Source organism: Salvelinus sp. IW2-2015, linkage group LG27, assembly GCF_002910315.2.
Source record: "Salvelinus sp. IW2-2015 linkage group LG27, ASM291031v2, whole genome shotgun sequence".
Lineage (NCBI taxonomy): Eukaryota > Metazoa > Chordata > Actinopteri > Salmoniformes > Salmonidae > Salvelinus > Salvelinus sp. IW2-2015.
The window spans coordinates 27,222,531-27,248,356 of record NC_036867.1 but is presented as its reverse complement, the minus strand read 5'-3'; the positions used below and the strand labels follow the sequence as shown (position 1 = coordinate 27,248,356).

Here is a 25,826-nt window from a genome sequence, read left to right as displayed (position 1 = left end):
GTAAATCGTTTTTACTCGTCTTCTGTCTTGTATTAACTGCCAGTTACAGGCCTACCTTCCCACTGCCCTCATCTCGCCAGTTTGTAGTCCTAAAACACGGAAATAAATTACCTCTGGTTTGTTTAGCCATCTATATAGGAACATTTTATGGGGAAATAATAGGGTTTTGGAATAAATGCGGAGAATAAGGTCTGAGGTTAAGACAGGTTTAGGAGATCTTATACTTTTTGTTGTATGAGATAATATTAGTCAGTTAACATGACCTTCGTGAATAAGCCTTTGTACTTTTGTTTATTACATAAATTCTTCAAAATTCACAAAAAGTGTAGTTAGTTGATGACAATTAACGCATAGAACAAAACGTATAAGATCTAAACCTGTGTTTACCACTGACCTTATTTTCGGAGTTTATGAAAAAAAACTCTACAAAAATATGCCATTATTATTTCTCTCTGTCCCATGTAGGAGAATTATGGATTGTACAGTTGTGCTTATAAAGAAAGCATCTAAAACGAGAGCTTGTATTTTGAAGGCTGAAACGGACGTGACGTACTTTTTGTTTACAAATGTAGTTAGCTAGCTAGCTAGCAAAGATCAACTGGCAATCGGCTATTCAACGCTAGTTCAATTACAACAAGATAACAACATGAACGGAATTCACACTGTGTTGTTGGCCGACCCATAGTCATTCACATGGCATTATCTACTGTGAAGTTAACATACATCTTTAGTTTTCGCTAGCTAGCTCCATGAAGTTGGCAAGCTAAATGGCTTGCGAGTTTTGGTACGTTATCAGTATTAGCTAGCGACGAGATTTTTGGAGACGTGGGTCGTGTGGTATTTCTGCAAGCACATTATGGAAGGAGTTCTCTATAAGTGGACAAATTATATGACAGGTAAAGTTATGCATTTAATGTGTTTGGTCCATAGTCTAGCTAGCTAAACTATCTCGTTAGCATAGCTGTCATATTGACATTCAATTTAGCTAAGCCAACGTTCGCATAGAAAACACAGCCCTTTCTGTGTAATTTGATATGTCTAAGGTAGCTAACTTTTATAAGATGCTAACTACACTTATGTAAGCTAGCTAACTGCACTAACCGACTAAACTCAACGATTGACGATGGAGTTGGGCTGTGACTAGTGTTGTGCTTGTGGGCGGATTGGAGCGCCACTGTCACATACAATTCCCAATGTCGTGTATAATTACGGGCTATTCTTTGGGTGCTGAAATCAGTTGTTAAAAAAATACAAATAACTTAATTTTATGTGACGGAGTTCCAGTTTGCCCACACTAGTCAATAGTGTGTGATTGCATCTGCATCTGCAGATTTCTCCTAATTGTCAATGTGATTAAAATGTGGTCAAATGGGAAATAAAAGTTTTTATCTGAGTTTTTCGGGGGTGAAGAACACTGTACCAGTGTCTTAGATATCTACCGGGGTCGACCCGCCTCCTGTGTATCGGAGTCTTCCTAGCTGGGTCATTCCTACATTGCGGTACATTTTGGAACTCATAACTTTAGAATAAAAAAATATATATTTGTTTTGTATTCTATCAGAAAAACTCAGGCACTTAGATCTATTTTAGGTGCATAATAATAACAACCGGGTGGAACCTAGCCTGAATACATAGAAATTAGCGTTTGGATCATGAAAGTTTCCTTTCATGACCTCTACAAGCCAGAATGCTGAATAAAATCATATTTTACCGGTTGGCTCTTTTGCAGATAGGAATGTGAGACAAAATATCCACCGAGGAGTGTTATCAACCCAAGCTTAAGTAGGCCGATGCTGATCTTTTTATCGTCTGTATTTCTGGTTTTTATTTTCAATACTGATGCAATTCGCATGTGACAAACACTTACACAATATGGCCGAGCTTAACAGAACGCAAACACTTCCAGCTGATTGCGAGGAAATGTGCTTCGGTCATGCTCGGCTATTGTTTACATATTTTAACGACCCTGGGTTTATAAGCGCGGAAATCAACTCTGCCGCACGAGCATGCTTTTGTGGCACAGTCGATAGCGCGCCGGACCTCGGGCTAGAAGGTCGAGGGTTCGAGACCTGCTCCCTGCTGTTTCATTACAATATTGATCATCACGTGCAATGCGTTAACAGATTGAAAATACAAGTGACAGAACCCACCCGTGCCACAAAAAGTGGAGTAAACAATGCTTCCTTGTGGATACCCTATCTTCACCCCCTACTGCCAAAAGGACCAACAGCATGTACAACCGGTAAAGTAAGTGTAAATATAATTTTATTCAACATTCTACCATGTAGAGACTATTGCGTCTTTTTTTACAGCTACTTCTTTCAGACTGATATTCATGGAGTAACCATGGTTACAGTCTGACGTTTAGGCAAGGTGGAACCTAACAGGGTGGACATTTGTAGCCTAAAGCTCTGTGTTGAGATTAAACTAGCATAATGGTAAACATTTGAACAGGTTTTGAACCTCTATATGTAATGTATTTTAACAGTTAGAAAATGTGTTAAATTCTCTATAATTTAGCCTAATAGTGTGGAAATGTATGAGTGAGACAGACTAACGTCATGAAACATGGGAAAATAGATCAAACTGAGTGTTTATATTTATTTAGCTTTGTTTTCCAACCAAACCACAACCTGAACATATAAATATGACATTGTCATTGAAAGCAAGTCTAAAGATACTCTATGCAGAAATCACTCTGGCATTTCCTGGTTGCTAAAAATTCTAATAGTTTGTTTAACCCCGGCCTACTAACTGTTAGCGTGTTAGCATCGGCCTGCTAACTGTCTGAATCGCCTTGTCCCCAGTCAGCCCAACCACTCACTGGACCCATATGTTCACTTGGCTACGCATGCCTCTCTCTAATATCAATATTCCTCGTCCATTACTGTCCTGGTTAGTGATTACTGTCTTATTTCACTGTAGAGCCTCTAGCCCTGCTCAATATGCCTTAACCAACCATGTTGTTCCACCTCCTACATATGCGATGACATCACCTGGTTTAAACGTCTCTAGAGACTATATCTCTCTCATCATTACTCAATGCCTAGGTTTACCTCCAATGTACTCGCATCCTACCTTACCTTTGTCTGTATGCCTTGAATCTATGCTATCCTGCCCAGAAACCTGCTCCTCTTACTCTCTGTTCCGAACGTGCTAGACGGTCAGTTCGTATAGCATTTAGTCGTGCCCTTATCCTACTTCTCCTCTGTTCTTCTGGTGATGTAGAGGTTAATCCAGGTCCTGCAGTGTATAGCTCCACTCCCACTCCCCAGGTGCTCTCGTGTTGACTTCTGTAACCGTAAAAAGCCTTGGTTTCATGCATGTTAACATCAGAAGCCTACTCCCTAAGCACACTCTGCCAACCCGGATGTCTTAGCCGTGTCTGAATCCTGGCTTAGGAAAACCACCAAAAACCCAGAAATCTCCATTGCTAACTGTGACATTTTTTGCCAAGATAGAACTGCCAAAGGGGGCGGTGTTGCAATTCTACTGCAAAGATAGCCTGCAGAGTTCTGTATTACTATCCAAGTCTGTACCCAAACAATTCGAGCTTCTACTTCTAAAAATCCACCTTTCCAGAAACAAGTCTCTCACTGTTGCCGCTTGCTATTGTTCTCCCTCTGCCCCCAGCTGTGCCCTCGATACCATATATGAATTGATTGCCCCCCATCTATCTTCTGAGCTCGTGCTACTAGGTGACCTAAACTGGGACATGCTTAACACCCCGGCCGTCCTACAATCCAAGATTGATGCCCTCAATCTCACACAAATTATCAATGAACCTACCAGGTACAACTCCAAATCCGTAAACACGGGCACACTCATAGATATTATCCTAACTAACTCGCCCTCCAAATACACCTCTGCTGTTTTGAATCAAGATCTCAGCGATCACTGCCTCAATGCCTGCATCCGTAATGGGTCTGCGACCAAACCACCACCCCTCATCACTGTCAAACGCTCCCTAAAATAATTCTGCGAGCAGGCCTTTCTAATCGACCTGGCCGGGATATCCTGGAATGACATTGACCTCATCCCGTCAGTAGATGATGCCTGGCTATTCTTTAAAAGTGCCTTCCTCACCATCTTAAATAAGCATGCCCCATTCAAAAAATGTAGAACTAGGAATATATATAGTCCTTGGTTCACTCCAGACCTGTCTGCCCTTGACAAGCACAAAAACATCCTGTGGCGTTCTGCATTAGCATCGAATAGCCCCAGTGATATGCAACTTTTCAGGGAAGTTAGGAGCAAATATACACCTGCAGTTAGGATAGCTAAGGCTAGCTTTTTCAAACAGAAATTTGCATCCTGTAGTACTAACTCAAAAAAGTTCTGGGACACTGTAAAGTCCATGGAGAATAAGAGCACCTCCTCCCAGCTGCCCACTGTTCTAAGGTTAGGAAACACTGTCACCACCGATAAACCCACTATAATTTAGAATTTCAATAAGCATTTCTCTACGGCTGGCCATGCTTTCCACTTGGCTACCCCTACCCCGGTCAACTGCACGGCACCCTCTCTTTCGTAACGTCTGAGATTCCCAAAGATTGGAAAGCTGCCGCGGTCATCCCCCTCTTCAAAGAGGGTGACACTCTAGACCCAAACTGCTACAGACCTATATCTATCCTACCCTGTCTTTCTAAGGTCTTCGAAAGCTATGTTAACAAACAGGTTACCGACCATTTCGAATCCCACCGTACCTTCTCCGCTATGCAATCTGGTTTCAGAGCTGATCATGGGTGCACCTCAGCCACGCTCAAGGTTCTAAACGACATCATTACCGCCATCGATAAGAGACATTACTGTGCAGCCGTATTCATTGACCTGGCCAAGGCTTTCGACTCTGTCAATCACCACATTCTTATTGGCAGACTCGACAGCCTTGGTTTCTCAAATGATTGCATCGCTTGTTTTACCACCTACTTCTCAGACAGAGTTCAGTGTGTCAAATAGGAGGGCCTGTTGTCCAGACCTCTGGCAGTCTCTATGGGGTTGCCACAGGGTTCAATCCTCGGGCCGACTCTCTTCTTTGTATACATCAATGATATTGCTCTTGCTGCTGGTGATTCTCTGATACACCTCTACGCAGACGATACCATTCTGTATACTTCTGGCCCCTCTTTGGACACTGTTAACTAACCTCCAGACGAGCTTCAATGCCATACAACTCTCCTTCTGTGGCCTCCAACTGCTCTTAAATGCAAGTTAAACGAAATGCATGCTATTCAACCGATCACTGCCCGCACCTGCTCGCCCGTCCAGCATCTACTCTGGACGGCTCTGACTTAGAATACGTGGACAACTACAAATACSTAGGTGTCTGGTTAGACTGTAACCTCTCCTTCCAGACTCACATTAAGCATCTCCAATCCAAAGTTAAATCTAGAATCGGCTTCCTATATCGCAACAAAGCATCCTTCACTCATGCTCCCAAACATACCCTCGTAAAACTGACCATCCTACCGATCYTCGACTTCGGTGATGTCATCTATAAAATAGCCTCCAACACTCTACTCAACAAACTGGATGCAGTCTATCACAGTGCCATCCGTTTTGTCACCAAAGCCCCATACACTACCCACCATTGCGACCTGTACGCTCTCGTTGGTTGGCCCTCGCTTCATACTCGTCGCCAAACCCACTGGCTACAGGTTATCTACAAGTCTCTGCTAGGTAAAGCCCCGCATTATCTCAGCTCACTGATCACCATAGCAGCACCCACTCGTAKCACGCGCTCCAGCAGGTATATCTCACTGGTCACCCCAAAGCCAATTCCTCCTTTGGTCGTTTTTCCTTCCAGTTCTCTGTTGCCAATGACTGGAACGAACTGCAAAAATCTCTGAAGCTGGAGACTCATATCTCCCTCACTAGCTTTAAGCGCCACCTGTCAGAGCAGCTCACAGATCACTGCACCTGTACATAGCCCATCTGTAAACAGCCCATCTATCTACCTACCTCATCCCCATACTGTATTTATTTATTTATTTATCTTGCTCCTTTGCACCCCAGTATCTCTACTTGCACATTCATCTTCTGCACATCTACCATTCCAGTGTTTAATTGCTATATTGTAATTACTTCGTCACCATGGCCTATTTATTGCCTTACCTAAAATGCCCATTCAATATCCAAATGTTGGTGTTTTTAAGGTAAAGGACACCTGACCTTATATTTAAAGCTTTTTGGAATCACATTTAAACTAAATAAGAACTGATATTTCCTGCCGACAGAACAGGCACCGCAAAGTAGGAATGACCCAGTTAACTAGCTACCACACAGTGTCCTTTGCTCCCTCTTGCCAAACACCTGGCCTCGTCATCGTTAACCGAACTGCGGCAAAGCAGTGCCTGACAGTTAGGGGCGAGGGATACTGTCTACCGGTGTGCTAGCTACCGATCCCACTAGCTAGTTAGCACATTGTGTTCTTTGCTCCCGCTTGCCGAACACCTGTCCTCACCGTCATTACCAGAACTGCGTGAAAACACTACCCGACAGGTAAGGGTGAAGGACACTGTTTACCGGTGTGCTAGCTAGCTACCTATCCCGCTTCCTGCTTGCTGTGTACCGGAATCCTAGCTTGCTAACAAGCCAGCACCTATTGTCCTAAACGCCTGCCGAACAGCTGCCTTCATTAACAGAACTGCAGGAAAACATTACCCGACAGGCGGGGGCGAAGGACACTGTTTACCATAGCTAGCTACTGTTGTCGCCCCCACCTCTTCTTCTGTGGGGTCTATCATCAGTTGGCATCCATCGTTATGCTACATTATCACCACCTACTGTACTGGAGCACTTCCGCCTGTATACCAGAGTCCTAACTTTAAAATGGACAAATAGAAGTTTGAGGGATTCCTGCATATGCAAGAATGCAGAAATGCACCAAATTGCAGGTCACAATTGCCCCCTTCTCAAACTAGTTGCCGCTCAACTCCATCGTAAATCGTGGAGTTAAGTTTAGGCTACCTGGAAGAGATTGATTGACTAGGTGTTCTTGGTAATACTGGTTAGTTGTGTTGATATCTAACTGGGCTGATTCGTCAGTTGTCTGCACAGGAAGAACTAACCTGTAAAAACAAAGTTGTCAGCTCAAGAAGAACTAACCTAGCGTATCTGAAATGATTGCAGGGTGGCAGCCGCGCTGGTTTGTTTTAGATGATGGGATAATTTCCTACTATGATTCTCAAGATGATGTCTGCAAAGGGAGCAAAGGAAGTATTAAGATGTCCGTCTGTGAAATCAAAGGTATGATTTGTTTCTGAAAGGCCTATATTGTGCCACTCACCCTATGAATTTGGTAGTGGTTACATTTCTCAACTCCCATCCCTCAGATGTTTACCCAAACGTTGGCAGGGTTTCTGCTTTGTTGTCGTTTAAATCCCATGTTGCCCTGTTAAACCCCTCTAATCTCAGTACAGGTAGTATTTGCTGTTGAATCTCGACTTATGGTTGATTCTTGTACTTCTAGTGCTGAAGGGTTGTGTTGACATCTTTTTCATTAGTTCACCCCACTGACAATACCAGACTGGAACTGATCATACCAGGAGAGCAGCATTTTTACGTCAAAGCTGTCAATGTTGCCGAACGACAGAAGTGGCTTGTGGCACTTGGAAGTTCCAAAGCCGGAAAAAGGAAAGGAAAAGGTACTGACTCAGCAATGTTTTCTTTGTTCGTCATTAATCTCCCCAGTCCTCTTTTAAAGTGAACTTTAGGGTAAAAAAAAGCTAAATTACTCAGTTATCTTTGTATTCACACTGCCCTTGCCTTTGAATGAGGACTCATCACTTCACCTATTTTGTGGTCCGAGTCCTCTTTGCATTCACATTCCTATGTTAAGAAAGGAACCAGGATATTTTTCAAACATTCACTCAATGCATTTTGGGTTTTTACAAAGTGCAGGACAAGCAATTCCATCAGATTGTGTTACTGGACCGCTAAATATACGTACTTACAGGTACGAGGGACGCAAAAAGACAATACCGACTCAAACATGAATTCAGCTGCTTTCGCTCGCCGAGGCTGACGTGAAGGAAACAAAAAAAATAGAGAATACTCACAAAGCCGTCGGCGCAGATGGCATCTCTGGTCCTGTCCTCTGAGTGTGTTCCCTACCTGCAGGCGGGCGTCTTGTCTGACATCTGCAACCTGTCCCAGACTGTAGTCCCCACCTGCTTTAAGAAGCCCACCATGGTCCCAGTGCCCCAAAAAAACAAGGTGACGTGCCCAAATGACTATCGCCACGCTCACCTGTCATCATGAAGTTCTTCAAGAGGCTGTTCATGGCCCACATTAAGGCCATCATGCCGGGCACACTGGACCCACTCCAATTTTCCGACCACTCCAACAGATCCGCGGAAGATGCCATTTCCATCGCTATTCACACGGCTCGACAAGAGAAACCTATGTGAGAATGCTGTTCATTGACTACAGTTCAGCATTCAACAATATTGTTCCCTCCAAGCTCGACACCAACCTCAGAGCCCTGGGTCTGAACACCACCCTCCGCAACTGGATCCAGCAACAACACCACCTCTACACTGACTCTTAAAACAGGGGCCCCCAGTGGTGTGTCTTCAGTCCTCTGCTGTACTTCACATTCACCCACGACTGGGTGGCTTTGCACGACACCAACTGCATCAAGTTTGTTGACGACACCAAGGTTGTAGGCCTTTTAACCAACAACGACGAGTCAACCTATAGGAAGGAGGTAAGTGAACTGGCATTGTGGTGTCGTGACAACCTCTCTGTCTACGTCAGCAAAACAAATTAGTTGATTGTTGACTTCAGGACGCAGAGGGAGCAGGAGAGTCACAAGTTGTAAGTTCTTCGGCGTCCACAACACCGAGGACTTGTAATGGACCAACAACACCACCACTCTTGTCGAGAGGGCGGCTGAAGAAATTCGGTATGCTGTCCTGGGACCTCTCCAAATATTACCGCTGCACCTTCGAGAGGGTCCTGACCGGTTGCATCAAGGCCTGGTGCGGGAATTGCTCCGTCCACAACTGCAATGCCCTCCAGCAGGTTGTGAAGATGGCCCAGTACATCACTGGAACCGTGCTCCCACCCATCCAGGACATCTACTCTCAACAGTGCCTGGGGAAGGCATGCAGCATCATGAAGGACCCCGCACACCCCAGCCACAAGCTGTAACCTCCATTACCGTCGGCAGATGTTATCGGAGCATGAAGTCGGATGCCAACAGGCTCAGAGACGGTTTCTATCTACAAGCCATCAAACTGCTGAACACTTGAACTGGACTGACCACCTGCTCTGATTTCTCTGCACCTTTGCACACACACTCACACCACACACACACACATATATTCATGCTACACACACATCACAACTGCTGCTACCAGACTCTTATTATACTGCTCAGATTATACACTGCCCCCCCATTCCCCTTCCCCAATACATGTGTAAATATTAGACTATGAATTGTCCCTTCTTGTATTATACTTATGCTAAACTGTTTATTCGATTCTACTGAGCCATTTACTTTGTTCAGGTTTTTAGATTTTATTGTTGTTGCATTGTCGAGAAGGAACCTGCATGTAAGCATTTTGTTGGACGATGTATAACATGAGTATCCCGGAAACACAACTAATAAAACTTACATTTTGGAAGGTAATAGATTGCACTTAGTTAAAAGATGAGACGTAATTACAGTGGGGAGAAGAAGTATTTGATACACTGACGATTTTGCAGGTTTTCCTACTTACAAAGCATGTAGAGGTCTGTACTTTTTATCATAGGTACACTTCAACTGTGAGAGACGGAATCTAAAACAAAAATACAGAAAATCACATTGTATGATTTTTAAGTAATTAATTTGCATTTTATTGCATGACATAAGTATTTGATCACCTACCAACCAGTAAGAATTTCGGCTCTCACAGACCTGTTAGTTTTTCTTTAAGAAGCCCTCCTGTTCTCCACTCATTACCTGTATTAACTGCACCTGTTTGAACTCGTTACCCTGTATAAAAGACAACTGTCCACACACTCAATCAAACAGACTCCAACCTCTCCACAATGGCCAAGACCAGAGAGCTGTGTAAGGACATCAGGGATAACATTGTAGACCTGCACAAGGCTGGGATGGGCTACAGGACAATAGGCAAGAGCTTGGTGAGAAGGCAACAACTGTGTGGCGCAATTATTAGAAAATGGAAGAAGTTCAAGATGACGGTCAATCACCCTCGGTCTTGGGCTCCATGCAAGATCTCACCTCGTGGGGCATCAATGATCATGAGGAAGGTGAGGGATCACCCAGAACTACACGGCAGGACCTGGTCAATGACCTGAAGAGAGCTGGGACCACAGTCTCAAAGAAAACCATTAGTAACACACTACGCCGTCATGGATTAAAATCCAGCAGCGCACGCAAGGTCCCCCTGCTCAAGCCAGCGCATGTCCAGGCCCGTCTGAAGTTTGCCAATGACCATCTGGATGATCCAGAGGAGGAATGGGAGAAGGTCATGTGGTCTGATGAGACAAAAATAGAGCTTTTTGGTGTAAACTCCACTCGCCGTGTTTGGAGGAAGAAGAAGGATGAGTACAACCCCAAGAACACCATCCCAACCGTGAAGCATGGAGGTGGAAACATCATTCTTTGGGTATGCTTTTCTGCAAAGGGTACAGGACGACTGCACCGTATTGAGGGGAGGATGGATGGGGCCATGTATCGCGAGATCTTGGCCATCAACCTCCTTCCCTCAGTAAGAGCATTGAAGATGGGTTGTGGCTGGGTCTTCCAGCATGACAACGACCCGAAACACACAGCCAGGGCAACTAAGGAGTGGCTCCGTAAGAAGCATCTCAAGGTCCTGGAGTGGCCTAGCCAGTCTCCAGACCTGAACCCAATAGAAAATCTTTGGAGGGAGCTGAAAGTCCATATTCCCAGCGACAGCCCGAGACCTGAAGGATCTGGAGAAGGTCTGTAGGAGGAGTGGGCCAAAATCCCTGCTGCAGTGTGTGCAAACCTGGTCAAGAACTACAGGAAACGTTATGATCTCTGTAATTGCAAACAAAGGTTTCTGTACCAAATATTAAGTTCTGCTTTTCTGATGTATCAAATACTTATGTCATGCAATAAAATGCAAATTAATTACTTAAAAATCATACAAATGAGATTTTCTGGATTTTTGTTTTAGATTCCGTCTCTCACAGTTGTGTAAACCTATGATAAAAATGACAGACCTCTACATGCTTTGTAAGTAGGAAAACCTGCAAAATCGGCAGTGTATCAAATACTTGTTCTCCCCACTGTATAATCAGATCATAATATTAGCATGTAAATATTATTGGTAACAGAATAAATAGCAGAAGAGTACTGCAGATGATGAAATGCTGTAATGGCGAAGGTGCATAAAGATGGAAGAATTCAGATATGACGTCTTCGTTTGGGCACTATCCACAGACTTTTTAAACTACATGGTTCATTCAGTGTGCCTATAAATCAGCACAATCTACTTTTTCATTTTTTATAATTGCCGCCGTCTTGGAACTAGACTTGGGAACATGTACAGTGCCTTCAGCAAGTTTTCACACCCCTTGACTTTTTACATGTGTTTTTGTGTTACAGCCTGAATTTGTAGTCTATAAAGTAGAGCCGCACACTCAATCTCCCAGTAATTGGGTAAACCTCAATTTAAAATGGATTGAGTTTAGATACCCCCATAATGTCAAAGTGGAATTATGTTTTTATACATTTTTACAAATGAATTAAAATGAAAAGCTGAAATGTCTTGAGTCAATAAGTATTCAACCCCTTTGGTATGGCAAGCCTAAACAAATTGAGTAAAACAATTGCTTAAATTAATTTACCTTTCAGCAGGAAAATAACATCAAACACATGGCCTAATCTACATTGGAGTATTTTACCTTTATTTAACTATGCAAGTCAGTTAAGAACAAATTCTTATTTTCAATGACGGCCTAGGAACAACAGATTTTTACCTTGTCAGCTCGGGGATTCGATCTTGCAACCTTTCGGTTACTAGTCCAACGCTCTAACCACTAGGCTACCTGCCGCCCAAGTAGATCACATATTGCAAACAAATAATCTGAATATCGTGTCAGTACAAATTTCCACACATATTTGGGAATTTCTCCCCATCCAATCAATATCCAAAAACAGCACATGTTTTTCCAACAAACCTTCACAACCTCATCTCTCTTTTGTGGCACCAATGTGAGGGGCATGGCAGGGGAAACAGTGTTACAGTAGTCTAGTGTGTGGTGCGGGAATAATGACAAGCAAACCTGGGGAGCTTTGTCTTCACATTGCCCTGAAAAAGGGAACCGAACTAAAAACACCCTTAGATAAGTGATAAGTGCCAACTCTGACACTGCTGCTGGAAAAAATCCTAGGGGAAACACTGAAGAGCACCAACAGATCTAGACCACTGACCAGGCTAGAGTTACAGTACCTTGCCTTAAAGGGTCTCTCACTAAAATAACTKTTWTTTTTTTTTTTATTGGAAGAAATAACAGAGAAGACAGAATCTCTTAAAACAAAGATGTCCGAGCTGCGTCTCTACTGTGACTTGCTAATGCAGCAGGTCCACACGATACAGGAGTCTGAGGACCAGGAAGGAGACCACTCCAATTCCAGCTCGGAGGTAACTATACCTGCATGGTTTCAGCTAGGCTGTGTCCCAAATGGCACACTATTCCCTACATACTGCACTTATTTTGACCAGAAACCTATGGGCCCTGGTCAAAAGTAGTGCGCTGTATGGAATAGGGTGCCATTGGGACGCCGCCCTAGTGTTGGCTGTCAGAAATCACCAGCGTGGGTGTGTTTGCTGTTTTAGTCTTCATCTACCCCAAATTAAATGGTTGTAGTGCCACTGTACACGAGATCAGAGCGACAGGCCAAGATTTGGAGTGTTGCCGGTGCAAATCCCTGGGCTGGTGAGGAAATATCTGGTGCAAGCTGGTACTGCAGTTGTGCCCTTGAGAAAGGCACTTATCGTGTGTGTTTGGTGTGGTGTGTCTGGGAGCCCAGGGTTGGGAAATAAAAACAGACAACAGAAATCTATATTTGTTTTGATGGATACAGAAATTAAGTTGATTATGTTAAACCAGAGCTCCAGACTAACGTTTCCCACTGGTGGCACTGGAGCCAGTAACTTTTTCAGTTGGTGGCACCAGCCCACAATTTGGTCGCACTCCCACATTTTTGCGGGGTCACGCAATAGAAAAGTAATCATCTTAGAAAGTAATTTAAATTTACAGTGATTTATTAAGAAGTGCAATAGACTGATATAGTTTTCAATAAATAAGTTGTTACATATAACATGTCTAAGCAGGAATGCATAATTCAAGATATTTTTGATTAGTAATAGTCATGAATTCTGGGTTGATAATTAGTTTATTATTTATGTTTTACTGTCAAAATAGGACTCCWGAATAAAAATGTTTTGCGTTCATGTTTATGTTCACTAATATGACATCGGCCTAATTCAATTAGTACTAATTCACCAGCTAAGGGAGTGAACTTCAAACACATTAGCTGGATTGCTGACTCAAAATATAACACCTACTGCTAGTGTTGCCATGTATTAATCTAACAGTAAATTAAATGTCCCCAATGAGGACTAGTGTACTCGTGACTGCCGATTTCACGCACTCCGTATTTCAAAGCCATATCAGATATCTTGATTGTAGAACAGTGTGCCTTGAGCTAAATGTTGAGAAATAAAAAGTATACTTAAAGAAAGCTGAGATCCTACTCTCTTTTTCATGAACAGCAGCTTGCTTCCAAACTTGTGTTTTACCCCCGCAATTGCATTTTTAAATGTTATACAATCATAATGCATTTTTCGGGGTGCACGAGGGGGGAGAAGAGGGTGTGAGAGACCCACTCATCGCATCAGCCGGCCCTGTCGAAACGGGCTCAGTGGCACTTTACTGTTTAACAAAGCATGGTTTTATCCATGCAAAACATTTTAAGTTTTGATTGAGGTGATCATGTAAAATGTACAACTCTCACCGGTATGTCCAATTTAAAAAATGTAACCTACAAAGTCAAAGGGTCGCCAAATGTAACTAAATGGTTGCAGTTTGGAGCCCTGTAAACTCTTCAAGCACTTTTTTAGTAACACATTGTGTTGCCAATTTAAACGGAGTAGTTTCTTCACATCACCTAGGAAGGTCTGAGGCATGTCTGTGTAGGATATCAAACCAATATATTAGGCTTAATATTGTGCATGTTTAGGTCTTTATTTTTGTCTGTGCCTAATCTCCAATTGTTGTTGACTGATTCACCTCTCCTTGTCTTTTCTTTGTTGCTCCAGACTCTGAATGAGGCCTCCTCTTTACTGAGTGCCACGTGTTACACCTTCATCAAAACACTGGAAGAATGTATGAAGATGGCCAACTCCAAGTTCAAGACAGACATGGTGCTGTTGAACCCTCCAGATGACATGATGATGTCCCCTGTTTCTCCGTCCCCAATACAGATGGCCTGGGTAGGATGGTTTTCAACGTACTGTCTAGCTCCGGGGTGAAGTTTCCCCTAGGTACAAATCTAGGAGATTCCCCTCCCCAATCCTATTAGTGGGGAAAATGCTAAACTGACCAATGATTAATGTATAGGGGCAACTTCATCATATTGATAACCAGTTGTTCAGAGACACAAAGACTAATCCATGGCTATCTTTAAAAAAAAATAAGTTGTTATAGACGAGGAAAATAATGAAACACAATTCTAGCCCGGTTGTGGTTTGTAATACAACAAAAATATATAGCTTTTCTATATATCTTCAAATATAACTAATTGGAACACAAATTCAACATGGTGAAGATAAAAACTCAGTAAACAGAAGGCACAGTATGTGTGGATGGTGTGGTGTGTTTTTTTGTTTTTTTTATGTTTGAGAAAGTGTGGCGTTGACTGATGGAAGGAAATGGTTGCATATCCCAGAACCAATGTATTGCTGTGAGCGGGTGTGAGAGAGCTTTCAATGTTGTTCAGATGATTGATATACTTTTTATAATGAACTATACAACTACACTTATTTATTGTCCTATCATGGTGGAACAGCGTTTTAAAATAAATTATACACTTCATTTATTGTCCTATCATGTGGAACTACATTTTAAAAATAAATTATACATCTAATTTTGATATTGATGGAACGGTCCACAACCCTATACCCTAGACACCCACCTGAATGGCCCAGATACTAAGGAGAAGTCCCTAACTGTTTTATGGGCCTGCTGTAAGCGGTCTGTATGCCGCCAAAATGCGGTCAGAGACCTAGAGCAGCACTGCCCCCTCAAGATTCTGAGCCTGCTTGGCAGGGTTGGTCCTGCAAAGCCAAAGCCCCCAAAAGAGAGAGCACACAAGGAATTTCTCTGCTAATGAGAACCTTGATGACCTTGTACCTAGCTGGTGGGGTGCCGCCACCCAGGCAATGGCAGTGCTTGCAACACTAGCTGCAGTAACCCTTGGGGAGGGGGTCACACTCGGACATTCAGAGAGGGGGTATATTATTGTGGCACAAAATCAAAAGTCTGACTGCATGGAGATGCTTGGGAATATGGTCAATACGGGGGACCGTGTTGTGGGTGTTTCAGGGAAAAGGGGTACATTTGACCTCTTTTTTTGCACAGTCTTGCAGGCTTTCTCATAAGGCTGCAACTGTATATGCATTCGTAATTCAAGACCTTTCTTGAGTTGGGCTCTGGGATGGTACAACTGTTGAGAATTTGAGCCTATGGTTGTGTGGGGGAGAAGGGTTGAGTGTGTATGAGTGTGTGGGTGTATGTGCGTATCCCACAACTGTTGTGAAGAAGTAAAATATGTTAGGGACAATATAGGATGATTCACAATAATTGTTTTCTAATATAATAAATGCTTGCAATAATGTAACTTTGGTACTGGTGAGAGGTAAAATCCTTTGCATAAATTGTCTACATTACTACAAATATTAATAGCTAATTATGGAAAATAAGAAACAGGATTTTAAAAATATATTTATGCAGTGGGGAGAACAAGTATTTGATACACTGCCGATTTTGCAGGTTTTCCTACATACAAAGCATGTAGAGGTCTGTAATTTTTATCATAGGTACACTTCAACTGTGAGAGACTGAATCTAAAACAAAAATCCAGAACATTACATTGTATGATTTTTAAGTAATTAATTTGCATTTTATTGCATGACATAAGTATTTGATCACCTACCAACCAGTAAGAATTCCGGCTCTCACAGACCTGTTAGTTTTTCTTTAAGAAGCCCTCCTGTTTTCCACTCATTACCTGTATTAACTGCACCTGTTTGAACTCGTTACCTGTATAAAAGACACCTGTCCACACACTCAATCAAACAGACTCCAACCTCTCCACAATGGCCAAGACCAGAGAGCTGTGTAAGGACATCAGGGATAAAATTGTAGACCTGCACAAGGCTGGGATGGGCTACAGACAATAGGCAAGCAGCTTGGTGGGAAGGCAACAACTGTTGGCGCAATTATTAGCAATGGAAGAAGTTCAAGATGACGGTCAATCACCCTCGGTCTGGGGCTCCATGCAAGATCTCACCTCATCAATGATCATAGAGATGGTGAGGGATCAGCCCAGAACTACACGGCAGGACCTGGTCAATGACCTGAAGAGAACTGGGACCACAGTCTCAAAGAAAACCATTAGTAACACACACGCCGTCATGGATTAAAATCCTGCAGCGCACGCAAGTTCCCCTGCTCAAGCCAGCGCATGTCCAGGCCGTCTGAAGTTTGCCAATGACCATCTGGAATATCCAGAGGAGGAATGGAGAAGGTCATGTGGTCTGATGAGACAAAAATAGAGCTTTTTGGTGTACCTCCACTCGCGCGTTTGGAGGAAGAAGAAGGATGAGTACAACCCAAAGAACACCATCCCAACCGTGAAGCATGGAGGTGGAAACATCATTCTTTGGGATGCTTTTCTGCAAAGGGGACGAGGACGACTGCACGTATTGAGGGGAGGAATGGATGGGGCCATGTATCGCGAGATTTGCCAACAACCTCTTCCCTCAGTAAGAGAGCATGAAGATGGGTCGGGGTCTTCCAGCATGACAAACGACCCGAACAACACAGCCAGGGCACCTAAGGAGTGGCTCCGTTAAGAAGCATCTCAAGGTCCTGGAGTGGCTAGCCAGTCTCCAGACCTGAACCCAATAGAAAATCTTTGGAGGAGTTGAAAGTCCGTATTGCCAGCGACCGCCCCGAAACCTGAAGGATCTGCAGAAGGTCTGTATGGAGGAGTGGGCCAAAATCCCTGCTGCAGTGCGTGCAAACCTGTCAAGAACTACAGTAAACGATGATCTCTGTAATCTGCAACAAAGATTTCTGTACAAATATTAAGTTCTGCTTTTCTGATGTATCAATATCTTGTCATACATGTCATGCAATAAAATGCAAATTAATTACTTAAAAATCATACAATGTGATTTTCTGGATTTTGTGTTTTAGATCCGTCTCTCACAGTTACGTGTACCTATGATAAAAATGACAGACCTCTACATGCTTTGTAAGTAGGAAAACCTGCAAAATCGGCAGTGTATCAAATACTTGTTCTCCCTACTGTACATGGCGGAGGCTTAATCAAGCTAGTCGTCTTGATTACTTTCTTATGCCATTCTCTCTGGCAGCAAACGTTTAAAAAGTGTTGATAGGGCACAGAATGCGGTCGGATCATCACATAATTGGCATATATATATTACTCTTACAGAAGTCCCACGTGGGCGAGGATATTGGAAATTTTATCAAAGCCTACTAGATGATAAATTGTTTAGAACTAGGACAGAAGAATTTATAACTGACTTTTTCAGACATAACATAGCAGATCCCCTTATTGTATGGGACACTTTTAAATGTGCCTTTTAGAGGCCATGCAATTCAGTACTCATCTCTAAAACAAAAGCAATTTAGTTCAAAAGAGTCCATATTAACAAAAGAAATTGAAGGACTAACAGTACCGTTAGATAGCAATAAAAACTGTACCATAGAGGCACAGAATAAGTTAGAGGAAAAACAAAAAGAAATGGAGGAACTTATTCAAAGATACAGTGTAATATATTATAAAAATAAAGCGAACTGGATGTAATATGGGGAAAAATGCACTAAATTATTTTTCAATCTTCAATATAGAAATGTTACAACTACAACAAGTTACAAACTTGTTACAAATGATGGAGTCACGCATGATTCACCGAATTATATTTTGAAAGAGGAAGTAAAGTACTTTAAGAATATGTTTTCGTTTCAGTCTCCTCCATCTCCACTAACCGAAGCTAATTGTATGGATTTTTCCCCTAATAATAATGTAAAATTAACATCTGTACAGAAAGACTCATTTGAAGGCCAAATTACAGAGGAGGAACTTCTTGAYGCAATTAAAGCCTTTAAGGCTGGGAAAACTCCCGGGCTGGATGGCATACCAGTGGAAGTATACAAAACGTTTTTTTGATATAGTCAAAGGATCATTATTATTATGTTTTAACCACTCCTATATAAATTGTAGATTATCGGACACGCAACAAGAAGGTCTGATATCACCCAAGTGGTGTGTATATATAAAGATCCAGTCCATTTAAAAAATTGGAGGCCTCTTACACTTCAGTATTGTGATGCAAAAATCCTAGCAAAATGCTTGGCGCATAGATTTTAAAAAGTATTGTCAGATATTATTCATCCTAATCAGACAGGCTGTTTACATGGACGATACATTGGAGATAATATAAGACAAGTCCTGGAAATAATAGAATATTATGAAATATCGGGGACACCAGGCCTGGTTTTCATAGCTGATTTTGAAAAGGCTTTTGATCAAGTACGACTGGAGTTTATATGTAAATGACTAGAATATTTCAATTTTGGTGAATCTCTTATTATATGGGTTAAAGTTATGTATAGTAACCCTAGGTGTAAAATGGTAAATAATGGCTACATCTCAAAAAGTTTTAAACTATCTAGAGGAGTAAAACAAGGTTGTCCACTATCGGCATATCTATTTATTATTGCCATCGAAATGTTAGCTGTTAAAATTAGATCCAATTAATATTAAGGGATTAGAAATCCGTGGCTTAAACTAAGGTGTCATTGTACGCTGATGATTCATGTTTTTTTTTTTAACCACAATTAGAATCTATCCACAATTAGAATCTCATAGAGGATCTATATACTTTTGCTATCCTTTCTGGATTAAAACCAAATTATGATATGATACTATATTACGTATTGGATCACTAAAAAAAGTCAAATTTTACATTACCGTGTAGTTGAGTAATTAAATGGTCTGACGGAGATGTGGACATACTCGGTATACAAATCCCAAAAGAAAGAAATTATCTCACTCCAATACAATTTTATAGAAAGTTAGCAAAAATAGTTAAGATCTTGTTACCATGGAAAGGAAAATACCTGTATTTGTGGAAAAATCACCCTGATTAACTCTTTAGTCATATCACAGTTTACCTATTTGCTTATGGTTTTGCCTACACCTAGTGACCTGCTTTTTAAATTATATGAACAAAAAAKATTCAATTTTATTTGGAATGGCAAGCCAGACAATTTAAAAGGGCCTATTTATATAACGAATATGATTTCGGAGGGCAGAAATGATTACATATTAAAGCATTARASSYMTCACTAAAGGCATCAGTCATACAAAAGTTATACTTAAATCCAAACTGGTTCTCTAGTAAATTGGTAGGAATGTGTCATCCTATGTTCAAGAATGGCCCTTTTCCCTTTATTCAGATTACAACTGCTCACTTTCGGTTATTTGAAAATGAAAGCATCTCCAAAATATCGTAAATWTTTAAAACAAGCCTTAGAAAGTTGGTTGCAATTTCAGTTTAATCCACCTGAAAAGACAGAACAAATAATACAACAAAAATTGTGGTTAAACTGAAATATACTAATGATCGATTTTTTTTTTTTACAGATTTTTTCGAAGAAATGTTTAAAAAAKGTATAATTTTTGTGAATGATATCATAAATAGGACTGGTGGAGTTATGTCACACATGCAGCTAACGCAGACATATGAAATGTCTGCTCTACCCAAAATTATAACCAACTAATTGCAGCATTACCACAAAAGTAAGGAACTTGTATGTCGGCCCTGTATTAAAGAACATAAATGGTTAAAGAAAAGTGTGATGAATAAAAACATATACCATTTTCATTTAAGAACCAAAAAACTGACAGCTGTGCCATATAAATTGCAAAATAGTGCCATTCCATGGCACATGGTTTATTAATTGATATGCAAGACAATGCCGTATTCAAAACTTCACATTTTTCCATTTAAATTAGTATACAAAATTCTTGAAACCAATAGAGTGTTGTATATATGGGGGATACAATCTTCCCAGCTCTGCATATTTTGCTGTGAGGAGGCAGAGGCATTAGATCAATTATTTTGGTATTGTCCATATTTAGCTTGTTTTTGGTCACAGGTCCAGGAATGACTGAAGAATTGCAGCATTTGCCTAGAACTAACACTGCAGATAGCATTACTGAGTGATTTGAAAAGCCATAGTCAATCAATATAATAATTATTTTACCGCAAATGTTTATTTTTAATTTACAATCTGTAGAAGCTATGAGAATAGAAAGGTTCAGTACTTTTGTGATGCATCACAGCACAGTTGAAAAATATATGGCAAATAGAAATCCAAAATGGATGGTGTTAAGGGATAGATGGGAGGGGTTGAATGGAGCTGACGGGTGGGACTAATAACAAGATAACCAATAAAACATACGGGGTCTGTAAAATGTGTATATAGGTTCAGAAATTTTGTGAAATAGCACAGTTACAAATATAATCAAATTGGACAGACATCAGAAATAGAGGAAGGACCAAAAACAAACAAAATATAACTATTGTAAAATAGATTGTGTCTGTAAAATGTGTGTAAGATGTAGAAGCCTAACAGGCTGACTACACCGCTCGCGTCGAAATCTATGTTATTCAATTATTGCACCCACACTGCTCGCGCGCGCCAACAAGAGTCTGCGTTGCCAAAGGCTAAAATAGAAATCASTTATATTTCTGACGCTGATCGCGCTGCAAGTCCTGCCTCTCCCATCTCCTCATTGGTTTATAGAAGCAGGTACCCACGTGCCATCTCCTCATTGGTTATACCCACGTGGGTGACTGAAAGACGAACGAGGTCAGTGGCGGTAATGCACCTAATTTATGAAAGTTGCCAATCGCAATATAAAGTCAAGAGAAGAAAAGGCCTGGAAGGAAGAGTGATGACTAGAAACGATCCGGTTGACTGTTTTATGTGTGGATTAATTGACGGAGTAGAGGACCTTGTGCATTTCAGGTAAAATAACAACTCAATGTTTATATCCCAGGACAAATTAGCTCCCAACAGTAAGCTAGCTAAATAGAACAAATTAGCTAGCAACAGTAAGCTAACTAGCTAAATTGCCATAAACGTTTAATGCTTTTCGACCTGTCCCCAAATTAATATAATTGGTTCAGAGTTTTTGATAWTTTAACCTGCGTGTCGTGATCGYGTTTGGTGTGGGGGGGACAAAATAAATGTATGCACGATGGCGCACACGCGCAGCCGGTTTGGGTTCCGTGTAAGTGTTATTGTTTATTAGTTTGCTCCAATTGGGGGAAGGGTGGTATGGTTTGCAGGGAATAATAAAGTTATATTCTAAAAAAAAGTATATCTATATAGGTATGTACGTGTATGTATAATGGATATATATATTTACCAAAAACATATGGGGGATTGGAAATTATGCAGACAATTACATTGATGGAAGCAACAATCTTTCCGCAATATTAAGCTGATCTACCCCTACATTAAAATAATCACCGTACAGCTTCATTACAGGGGKGTGTTCATTAGGGCATGCAAAAGACAACGTTTTGCAAAATGAACATTTCGTATTGGAAAATTCCAGGTTGTCACTCCGTTTCAATCTGTTTTCTCCCATTTGGTGCCTAATGAACTCCTCTCTTTTTCAATGTGCTGCATCCTTGCTTTACTTGATCCAAAGCATTCCCCTATGTATGCTAAACAAAAATATAAACGCAACATGAAACAGTTGAAATGATTTGACTGAGTTACAGTTCATATCCCTTTACCCGCGAATAACTTTACCCGCTCTGAGAAACAAGCCCTTAAGTCTCCAGAATGACACCTCTATAGTCATCCACCCAGTGGACAATGGAGGTGCTTTTACTGTACAAGAATATGCTGTCTATAAAACTGAAGTACTTAGGCAACTGAATTATCAGATGTTCTATGAGAGACACACTACAAACCCGACAAAACAACTTTTGTCTGTAATCGAACAAGGGTCACCAAGGGCATGCGCAACTGTGATATCACCAAAAGAGAACATGGATTATTGTGTAAAAACAGCTCTACGCTGGTAATCTACACTCCCTAAAATATTGTTTAATTACAGTGCCTTCAGAAAGTATTTACACCCCTTGACTTTTTCCACAAAGTGGGATTAAAATGGAAACGATCTACACAAAATACTAATATCTTGATTAGATAAGTATTCAACCCGCTGAGTCAATACATGTTAGAATCCCCTTTGGGGAGCAATTACAGATGTGAGGTTTTCTGGGTAAGTCTCTAAGAGCTTTTGACACATGGATTGTGCAATATTTGCTCATTATTCTTTTCAAAATTCTTCAAACGCCGTCAAATTTGTTGTTGATCATTGCTAGACAACATTTTGAGGTCTTGCCATAGATTTTCAAGCAGATTTAAGTCAAAACTGTAACTCGACCACTCATGAACATAAACTGTCTTCTTGATAAACAACTCCAGTGTAGATTTGGCCTTGTTTTAGGTTATTGTCCTGCTGAAATTTGAATTAATCTCCCAGTGTCTGGTGGAAAGCAGACGAAACCAGGTTTTACTCTAGGATTTTGCCTGTGCTTAGCTCCATTCTGTCCTTAATGATTACAAGCATACCCATAACATGATGTAGCCACCACTATGCTTGCAAATATGGAGAGTGGTACTCAGTAATGTATTGGATTGGATTTTCCCCAAACACTTTGTTATCAGGAAAAAAGTGAATTGCTGTGCCACATTTTTTTGCATTATTACTTTAGTGCCTTGTTGCAAACAGGATGCATGTTTTGGAATATTTWTTTTCCTACGCTCAATGCACATGTGAAGCTTGTTGGTGCTTGTTGCTGTGCGCAAATCATTTGACCGCGGCAGTTTGAGATTATTACCTTTTTATTTATGAAAAGAAGCTCATAGTGGCCTTTATTATTTACTATTTATTTCTGATATTTTAGATTCATTAAATTAATTTATATTATGGTGTTTCTATTCCAAGAAAAACATTTTACAGTAGCCTATGTATTGCCTACCTAAAACATCTGTGAATAAATTTGAAGTCCTTCAAAATTGAAACTACATTTCCTATAGTTGTAAAGTAGAATATAAACTAGATATAGGCTGTGGGTGGAGTAGGCTAAATAATTTCAACCGAAAAGGCCTAATTAAAAGAATAGTGATAAAGGAAACAAAACTATTCTAGACAGAGCATGCCCAGAGCTTGTGGCTGAGCAGTACCAGAGTGACATGGGAGCAGGAGAGAATGCCGACATTTTTTTTTTCATCTGCTCAAATTACGCTCTGCGGTCTACTTACATGCTCTGGCAATCAAAAGCAGCCCTGCTTTAGGCTATCAAAGAACTGTCAATTAATAATCTTATCAATGGATGGAATTGCTGCGGCAACCATTACACGGTCTGACAAGCTGCATAACAAATGAGGTCTAATTAGACAATAACAATTGTCTTTCAAACGAGATAAGTGGTTGAAACTACTTGGTATCTATTTTAAACAAATTATTATATAGTTTGAACGACAAACGAGATACAAATTGTTCGAACAAGATACTAAGTTGTTTAAGGCGAGATACTAAGTCATTCAAACGATAGAATCCCAATTTTTGCCTCGGGCTTCAGGGGTTCTGTAGACTTGAACAGAGACGGTGTTTTAGTTTCCTATGTTACTTACTTTTTAGACGTATGTTTTGTAATATACCACAATTGCAGATGTTAGCTTTTATGCTGCTGTGAATAGGCTCAATGTAGGAATCATATTTTGTCATTTGATATTCAGTGATGGGCACAGGTACTAACGGTGTCCATTTCCTTTTTTTCATTTGCAGACGAAGCGGTCCATAAGTTACCCGGGCACGTACAATTTTGACAGGTATTCCTGCGTACAGAAAACATTCCACTCTTTCTACTACAAACAAAGGTCCTTGTCATTACCAGTGTGCTTCTAGGTGTAGGGTGATTTTGCCCTTATACAACTGTCCCAAGATCAGCATCTATTTCCCCCACTAATGGTTAGGGTTGGGGAAGCTGATCCTAGATCTGTATCTWGATCTGTTTCTAAGTGAAACCTTTGTCATTTCCAGGTCTGGCCTCCCGCCAAAGGAGGGTGTGTTATCAGGTCAAAGGTCAACCCAGAGGAGGACACGGACTTGTTCGGACACAGAGGCTCACAGTGACAGCTGTGTTTATGAGATGGATCGTAAGAGATATGAACGAACACATACACACACACTGCTCCCCTCAACCATTACAGTAATTACCAAATTATATCACTTCTCAGACTCTGTTTGKGAATTCAAATACCAGACACCTTCCATGTGTTTTCATTTATTTAATCATAAACCGGAGTGTTTTTTTTCTTTGCATTTTGTTATTTATGTTCAGTATTTTTCTTGCACACACAAATTCCCTTTTTTATAAGTTGTTAGTCGTGGCTGGTGCCTAGTAGGGCAGGGCACAACGTACCAAAACACTTTGGGTTCTAATTGGACAAGTTCATGTATGATGAGGCACCTYCGTTTCAAAATGTTTTGTCCTGCTGAAAATGAGCCTGGTCTCCATTTTGTGTCATCTATACAGGCGCTGCTGTGCTGTGTCTCAATGCCAGTGTGAACAGGGAGTCCTGCAGTGTCCCTGAGGAGTGTGGTGCCATCAGTCCTACCAGTCCCAGAGCCATGTCAGACACTCCAGAGACTGACCTGTCCATCTGACCTGTCCTGTCACTCACCAAATACATTGCAGTGGCTTCAGATAGAGACTGGGCTTCATAAAAATATATTTTACGAGGTTCATAAGAAAATCATGAATTCCTAAGAATATTTTTGAGGAATTGCACTTACAAACAATCTTCTGGACTTTTCTTAAGAAGCTTATGTTTTTTCTTTAGAAGTTTTTTGTAAATCCAGGTCCTGGAGTTGAGATTGGTAGTCCACTGTCAAGTAACTGGTCTGTCTGTTCAGTAGGCCTGTGCAAACTTGTAGGCACAGTACTGTCTATATTTTATGAAGGGTGAATAATGACTTGGCTAAAGTGTGAATAGTTGTGAATTCTGCAGAGCTGAATGTAATCAGATACTTCAGTTACTCCACTGAAGTTAGACTGATATGAGGCTACTGTAATGTGAGGTGTTACCAGGGTCGAGTTCATTAGGGCACGCAATGGAAAAAAGTTTTAAAACTGAAAAAGAAAATGAGTGTTTSTTATTGAATGACTGTAGTTGTCCTTCCCTGTTGTTTTCTTCCCTTCAGTGCCTAATGAACACACTCCAGCTTTTATTGCTCACATAATGCAATGCAGTCACTGCTTGGTATTGCGTTAATGGTATTTTCAAAAAGTATTGTATTATTTCCTGTGGAAGCATTGCTTTGCACTTTAAGAATGATGGATCAAAAAAAGTCGTTTTTGAATGTTTGTACTATTCCAGGAGGTTGTATGTTATTATTGCAGAATAAAATGTTTGATATGCAA

The 25,826-nt window shown here is 41.0% G+C and overlaps 1 protein-coding gene across 2 annotated transcripts; it reads left to right on the top strand.

The window, feature by feature from the left end:
- The first annotated feature begins 543 nt into the window (after positions 1–543).
- Positions 544–25,826, top strand: LOC111953743 (pleckstrin homology domain-containing family A member 3). 2 transcript variants are annotated; one of them, XM_023973206.2, is made up of 8 exons: positions 544–896; positions 7,132–7,248; positions 7,506–7,646; positions 12,496–12,632; positions 14,313–14,486; positions 24,188–24,231; positions 24,443–24,558; positions 24,939–25,826. In XM_023973206.2, exons 1-8 carry the CDS (start codon positions 857–859, stop codon positions 25,067–25,069), a joined length of 900 nt encoding a protein of 299 aa, XP_023828974.1. In that variant the 5' UTR covers positions 544–856; the 3' UTR covers positions 25,070–25,826. The 2 variants fall into 2 exon arrangements, with proteins under 2 accessions (XP_023828974.1, XP_070291564.1); XM_070435463.1 differs by lacking the exon at positions 7,132–7,248.